This window comes from Otolemur garnettii, unplaced genomic scaffold (genome assembly GCF_000181295.1).
Source record: "Otolemur garnettii isolate 467f Iridium unplaced genomic scaffold, OtoGar3 scaffold00018, whole genome shotgun sequence".
In the NCBI taxonomy this organism is placed as follows: domain Eukaryota; kingdom Metazoa; phylum Chordata; class Mammalia; order Primates; family Galagidae; genus Otolemur; species Otolemur garnettii.
The window spans coordinates 20,899,074-20,907,046 of NW_003852413.1; the positions used below are offsets into that span (position 1 = coordinate 20,899,074).

A 7,973-nucleotide genomic window follows, 5' to 3' on the forward strand; every position below is an offset into this window, starting at 1 on the left:
GCACTCTACCCAGGGGGACAGCTTGAGGCTATGTCTCAAAAAAAAAAAAAAAAAAGTTAGGCAGGCATGGTAATGTGAGCCTGTAGTCCCAGCTACTAAGGAGAATGGCTTGAGTCCAAGAGTTTGAGGTTGCTGTGAGCTATGATGACACCACTGTACACTAGCTGGGGCAACAGAGCAAGACTCTGTCTCAAAAACATAAAAATAGTTGGGCACAGTGGCTCACGCCAATAATCCTAGCACTCTGGGAGTCTGAGGTGGGTAGATTGCTTGAGCTCAGGAGTTCAAGACCAGCCTGACCAAGAGCAAGACCCTGTCTCTAAAAAAATAGCTGGGCATTGTGGCAGGCTCCTATAGTCTCAGCTACTTGGGAGGCTGAGGCAACAGAATCGCTTGAGCCCAAGAGTTTGAGGTTGCTGTCAGCTATGACACCGTGGCACTCTGCTGAGGGTGACCAAGTGAGACTTTGTCTCAAAAAAAAAAAAAAAAAAATTAATTAATTAAAAATAAAAATACTTAAAAAATTAAACCCTTTAACATGTAATGGAGCAAAAATAATTTTTCCACACATCAAATATCTGTTCCAGAACCTTTGGTTATTTCACATATATTTCATATCCCCAATCACTGCTTCCCACAATTCTCAAACTCATTTCTCTAGAATTCCACTCTCAAAATCCCTTAACACTATGCTATATATAGTACATGCTCAGGATATGATCACTCACTCACATTGAAAAATATGTTACAACAAAACAAACTTAAAATTAATAAAACTACTATGAGATATAGAAAAAAGGTAAAGGAGAACGTACCCGAACAGAAGGGTTGTCTGGCTGGCAAAGGACTGGGAAGAGTTCCTTCAGCTTTTCTTTTTCAGTTTTTGGTTTAACAACTGGATCTTGTTTCATTAAAGAGCATGAAGGGATTAACAAAAAGATACATTTAATATTATTAATGGTCAATAAAAGAACTTAAACATCTGATTTGCATCAAACTGAAACAGAACATGGCATTTTGTTACATATTAATCATACACATTACTGTAAATAAAACTTAATTTTCTGAAACCAATGACCACAAAATCTTCAACAAACTATCTGGGCATGTAACAGGGAAGAGGTGCATGAGTACTCATTTATTTATGGCTTAAAATTTTAATTTTGGCATAAGGCATTTGAAAAATTTTACTAGAGCATTTACTTGCTCAGCAGCTGCTGAGAAGAAAAGAAATGCAATGTACAGAACGCTCACAATTTAAACCATTCTGGAGACTAAGCTCAGCTGGAAGTTCTGCTCACCTTTGCTTGTAGAAGGCTTTGCTGGAGGCCGCATGGTTTGTATGAGACGCAGCAAGTTACTAATAAGAGAATCCTTTGAAAAGAAATGTAAAAATTGTCAGTGCCTAGACCCGTGCTTAAACACACTTAGAAAAAGAAGAAGGCAAAGAACGTCCTTTAGGGAAGGGTGTTCATACACCAGAATTTAATTGGAACAAACGAAGCACAGGGTATCAACCTGCTATAGCATGAACCTAGTAAAGTAGTTTCAGAGAGAGCTGATACTTTTAGGACTCTTGGGGAGAAAAGTTATTTAGCGCCTCACGACCATTTTATTTCCTATGATTTAGAACTGTCCCCAAACCCAAACTCTTATTTCTGACTTCTTGACTCACAGAACAAAAATATAAATACCTACAGGAACTTAATGATAGAAATTCTGCCCTGTTTTACTAGAAAGGTGTCACAGCAAATTTGGTTATATCACTGTCTAATGGCATGAAAACATTACATGCTTAAAGGTTTATTTAACTGGTTTATACAAATTATCTCCTTTCTATATCAAAATCCTACATTAAATCTGAATTTAAATTCAACAGTGACATTAAAACATAAATTATGCACACAAAACAGGTCCAGTAAAAAAATCTATGAACTAAAACATTAATATCTAGTGATTAAAAGTTGCTAGATACACATACCGTGAATTCTGCACCATTTTTGACCAGAGAAGCCTTGAAAGTATCAAAGGTGGTATTTTTCTCAGCAAGACTGATCACAAATTCAGCTGCAAATAAGAAAAGAAATTAAAATGAAAAGAATGGAGACTTGAATAAGAAATCAGTTTCAAGTATGCTGAAAATGAAACTCATTAGGCTATCCAACAGTCATAAAAACCAAAGACAACCATCCAGTAAGAGTATAAAAAGATGCTGGTGCAATGGCTCATGCCTATAATCCTAGCACTCTGGGAGGCCAAGGCGGGAGGATCCCTTGAGCTCAGGAGTTTGAGACCAGACTGAGCAAGAGCGAGACCCCATCTCTAAAAAAACAACCAACCTTGTGATAGGCCCCCATAGTCTCAGCTACTTGGAAGGATGAGGCAAGAGGATCTCTTGAGCCCAAAAGTTTGAGGTTGCTGTGCAAGAAAGTGGGACGCTACCTCAAAAGAAAAAAGAAATTACTTGCTTCCCAATTTTTTTCTACAAACCTGCCTAGTTCTTCAAAGATCTAATATTAGAGCTATTTATTAAGAAACTTTCAAGAAGGAAGTACATTTTACCACAGATTAAGATAATAAGTTTCACACTATAAGTCCCACAAAAAATTTCCAATAATTTCATTTGGGGGCAGCACCTGTGGCTCAGTGGGTAGGGTACTGGCCCCATATACCAAGGGTGGCGAATTCAAATCCAGCCCCCGTCAAACTGCAACAAAAAAATAGCCAGGCATTGTGGTGGACACCTATAGTCCCAGCTGCTCGGGAGGCTGAGGCAAGAGAATCGCTAAAGCCCAGGAGTTGGAGGTTGCTGTGAGCTGTGTGACACACCATGGCACTCTACCGAGGGCGATAAAGTGAGACTCTGTCTCTACCAAAAACATAGTAATAATTTCATTTGGATGCTAATCCTTAAAAAGTAAATAAATAAATAACATGAAAGATCTGCATGACAAATCTATAAAGTTAAACTACCATATCATTTCCATACTAGAATTTACCTTTACCTTTTGATGACATTAAGTGAAAGCCAAATGCCATCAAACTACATGGACATAGCTTATGTATAACAAGTCAACAACAACACTGACAAAAGTTAATAGTTATTTAACATTACTGTGTGTCAGGTACTATACTAAGTGCTTTAGATGGGTTATTCTCATGATCCTCATAACATCCATCATAAGTAGGTGCCGTTACTATCCTGTTTCATAAATGAGGAAGCTAAGGGTTGGAGGCACTGACCTACCCAATAATAACTGGTGGAGCCAGGACTGGAACTAGGCAACCTGACTTCAGAGTCTACATTCATTAAAGAAATGTGGGGAGAGAACTCAGTGACATGGTGCTAGGCACCATAAACAAAAATCCCATTTCTAAGCAGTCAACAGCACATTCACACTGCCAGTCATTATTAATCAGTATTTTTCATTTTCAGAACTTTATGGGGTACAATTAAATTAACTGAATCCATTATCAGAAATGGATTAGTAGTTAAAAACAAGTTCATTATAAGTAAGCGAGGTGATGGATGTGTTAATCAGTTTGATGTAAGCATTTTACATTGTGTATCAAATCAGTACACTGTACCCCATAAATGCATCAATGTACACAGTTATGATAAAATAAAAAAACAAGTTCATTCTTGAAAATAGGAAAAATGACGACACTGATTTAAATAATAATCCATCAAGGCCAAAAATAGAAGAATCAAGTCATTAAATAAAACAAAATAAGCAAATATATACCTTTCTATTATTAAACCCAACTCTAGCAATTTAGTTTCAAAAACAACACTGTCTATCACATTAAACCAATGTTAGTATTTTTAATGTTATTGATTTTGTTAATTCCATACTTAACAGAAAAAGTCTATTTATAGTTTATATGCAAACGAATTGAGATATTTAATTACATATAAACTAAAAGAATATGGAGTTCTTAATTTATACCTTTTATACGAAAGCTATAACCAAATAGCCTAAGAATATGGGGAGGGGGGAGGGAGATGGGAGGGAGGAATGGGTGGAGGGAGGGGGTTTGGAGGGATCACTTCTGAGGTTTGTCTTATAGGGGTACAGGTGAATCTTTCTAAGAGTAGAATGTGAACGTTTTAAAGCAATAACTGAGAAAATGACATGAAGGCTGTGTTGACCAGTTTGATGGAAGTATTTCAGATTGCATGTGAAAACCCCACACTGTACCCCAGAAGTGCATTAATGTACATAGTTACCATTCAATAAAAAAAAATAAAAATAATTAAAAAAAGGAAAAAAAAAAGAATATGGAGTTCACACCTCATTTTACTTTTGTACATGAGATTAACACCAAAACAATGAAACTCTGGAAGGGGTCAATAACTTCTTGTTTCCTCTAAAAGGGGCCAACCAGGTAAACGAAAGGGGGTTGGAGTTAAAACAAAAATGGAGAGAAATATAAGCTCCATGACAGTAGAAATCTTTTTCTCTGCTATATTCCTAGTCCTTAGCTCAATATTTGGGGAATGAAGGAAACATTATCCAGATAGCAAAACTGACAAGATTATCACCTCAAAGAGGGAGATCCAGGAAAAATTATACAGGACAGGCACATATTCACTGAGAGACAAGAGAAAAATGAACTAAAATACACTAGCTACAGTGCATCTTCCTAAAGTGCTAGTTGGATATATTCTGGTTTCTCTTCAGATCACATAAATCTTTACCTTTTACTTAGTGCTAGCTGGTAACCCTGTGAGGATACTATCATCCCACTTCACAGATGATAAAACAGCTTCAGAGAAACCAAGTATCTTATCCAAGGTCATATAGCTAACCTTCCTTACCCCTTCTGTCATCTGCCCCTTCCCTTTTATCTCTTCAATTGATGATTTCACTTCATTTTCATTTACAGTGGTTCTCAACCTTCCTAATGTCACCATCCTTTAATACAGTTCCTCATGTTGTGGTGACCCTCAACTATAAAATTATTTTCGTTACTACTTCATAACTGTAATTTTGCTACTGTTAAGAATCGTAATGTACATATCTGATATGCAAGATGGTCTTAGGTGACCCCCAAAGGGGTCGCGACCCACAGGTTGAGAACCGCTGATTTAGAAATAAGTCAAATGGAACTCTCACTCATTCTTCCTACCACCAATCTGTAGACCCACTGCATCTACAACCATATTCTCTATCCTCTAGGTCAATCCTTCCACTAAGACCCTTGATCCCATCCATTCCTGTTTACCTTCATAGAGACTCCATAGGTCTAGGGCACTAGACTTTACTCATTCCTCAGATTGAGCTCCCCAGATGCAGGTTGTCCCAAAACATTTAACTGATGTTTAAAAGATAGTATGTACAGGCTCAGCGCCTGTGGCTCAAGCCGCTAAGGTGCCAGCCACATACACCTGAGCTGGCAGGTTAGAATCCAGCCCAGGCCGCCAAACAACAATGATGTCTACTGTCAAAAAAAGCGGGGCATTGTGGCAGTGGAGAGTTGCGGCAGACGCCTGTAATCCCAGCTACTTGGGAGGCGGGGGCAGGAGAATCGCTTGAGCCCCAGGAGTTGGAGATTGCTGTGAGCTGTTATGCCACTGCACTCTACGCAGGTTGACAGCTTGAGACTCTGTCTCAAATAAAATAAAATAAAATAAAATAAAATAAAAAAGATAGTATGTATAGGCCGGGTGCTAAAACCTATACTGGCACTCTGGGAAGCTGAGAGAGGAGTAATGCATGAGCTCAGGAGCTCAAGACCAGCTCTAAAAAAAGAGCCGGGCGTTGTGGTCGAGGCCTGTAATCCCAGCTACTTGCGAGGCTGAAGCAAGAGAATTGCTTGAGCTCTATAGTCTGAGGTTGCTGTGAGCTATGACGCCACAGCACTCTATGGGGGCGGAGGGAGGCAACAAAAGTGAGACCCCCGTCTCAAAAAAAAAAAAAGAAAAGAAGACCAAATAAGACAATGTAAATATAGAACTGAGAATAACATCTCACACATAGTGAGTACCCAATAATGCCCGTCATTCACAGCTACTGCTGTTGTTATTAAAGCCGTTTAATTATTTCAGCCTGGAAAAAACCAATCAAGCAGAGATGACTGCCTCAGGCTTCAGTGACAACTCCTCTGAGAAATGTTTTTTGTTTTGTTTTGTGACACAGTCTCAAGCTGTCGCACTGGGAGAGTGCTGTGACATCACAGCTCACAGCAGCCTCAAACTCTTGGGCTCAAGCGATCCTCTTGCCTCAGATTTTCTATTTTTAGTAGAGGCAGGGGTCTTATATTTATTTATTTTTGCTCAGGCTGGTCTGTAACTCGTGAGCTCAAGCAATTCACCCATCTCGGCCTCCCAGAGTGCTAGCATTACAGGCGTAAGCCACCATCGCGCCCAGCTGAAAAATCGTTTCTAACAACTTGAACTGCAGGGCTCTCAAGCAGAGGCCACAGCCACAGGTTCCCTGGGCCCGGCTGTCTGTGACAAATAGAGAGACACACAAAACACACACCCCCAGGCCCCTTGACCACATTTTCTCCTGCCACTTCCCTCAGTCCCAATCCAAGCTCAGAGGTCGGAGGGACCTCCCCAGACTCACCCAGATCCTTGTCGTTGATCCCCAAGTGATTGTCCAATTCAGTGCAAACCTTTGACACCAAAGACAGATATTCGAGTTTGGCGAGTTCTTCTGCTGGGCCTGGCTCCGACCCGACTACGGCTCCCGCCAAGGCCACAGCAACTGCCATGGCTACAACTTTCCCTGGGCCGTCTCCTCCCTACCCGAGCTCGGAGGTGCTCTAGCCGGGTTCTAGCTTTTACTTCCGGGTTGGCCCACGTCTCTTTTGTTTACCGGAAAAATTGAAAACTTTAGGAACCTCTCTGGCCGCACAGGATGGATCATAGAGATCAGACAGGAAGTTCTTAAGGAAGGGCCGGCAAGAGGGTTACTCGCCACGCCGACTTGCGCCCTCTATAGGTAAGTTAGATCTCCGCCCGCCCTCAGGCTTTTTGCCTCTCCACGCTCTCCTGCTCTAAGTCGGCAGAGAGCGACCGTGGCCTGCGCAAGGAGCGCCCGGAGGCAGCCTCGTACCGTCCGCGCCTGCGCTTTGGAAGCTTTGGAAAAGACTTCTAAACGCGTCTGGGAAAAGCAAAACTCTCTTTCTTGTAGACCCGCATGTTCTTAGGGCTCGACTATTCGTGGCTTCTGATGTTCGCTCTCAAGAGACTCTTAACAAAACAGCAGGAGGTGGATTAACTGCTCCCATTTTACAGAAAAGGAAACTAGAACTTACACTATCCAGCTGGGTACCTTGGGCAAGTTAATTTTGGAGCCTTGTTTTTCTCATCTGTAAACTGGGCAACACTATTGTAACTGGGTGTAGGTGGTGAAAACTAGGCAAGGCACCTGACACACCTTAGGCACGTTACAAATGCCAGTTACCATTATATCCCAAAGCCAAGACAGTGGTCAGTCTGCCCCACAGAGCCACCTGCCTCCTCTCTCATGAAAACCTACTTTCACATCCCCCAGTTGTCCTGATGCTGATACTCTCAGTCCTCTCAGAACTTGCACCCCCTAAATGTCAGCTGTGCTTTGAACCCAAGGTTATAAGTTCGGGTCTCCCACCTTCTATGTCAGCTCCCTTTTTCCCTTGTGGTAACCCTAAGGTAGGGTAGGGAATTCCCCACACCACCGTGCTCTGTGATAAATAAGGAATGTGAGGCCCCCCAACGTGTGTGCCTAGCCATTCAAACGGTGAGGAAACCTGACTCTTCTGCTGTTTCTTGTTGTGGCTAGTTACACTGGTGCACCTTCGGATCTGTCCCTCCAACATCTCACCAAGGACAGGAGGGGAAAACCGAAGCAGTCCTCACTGCCTCCAAGGACTCCACCTTTGCAGGTTCCTGAGGATTGTACCCTCTGAGCTCTTCCCGCCCTATCCTCTTTCTCTTTCTCCTTCCCATAATTGGAATGGAAAACCCTGCACTTGATTAA

At 41.4% G+C, this 7,973-nt stretch overlaps 1 protein-coding gene across 1 annotated transcript in view; it reads right to left on the bottom strand.

The window, feature by feature from the left end:
• The window catches only part of DHX8 (DEAH-box helicase 8), a 41,800-nt gene extending 34,904 nt beyond the window's left edge, over positions 1-6,896 (bottom strand). Inside the window, exons 1-4 of the mRNA XM_003786301.3 lie at positions 6,576-6,896; positions 1,982-2,067; positions 1,302-1,374; positions 816-901 (exon numbers count right to left, since the gene is read on the bottom strand). Coding sequence (XP_003786349.1) covers positions 816-901; positions 1,302-1,374; positions 1,982-2,067; positions 6,576-6,723 — 393 coding nt within the window. The 5' untranslated portion in view covers positions 6,724-6,896. The remainder of the gene's footprint in view (positions 1-815; positions 902-1,301; positions 1,375-1,981; positions 2,068-6,575) is intronic.
• Between the last annotated feature and the right edge of the window lie 1,077 nt (positions 6,897-7,973).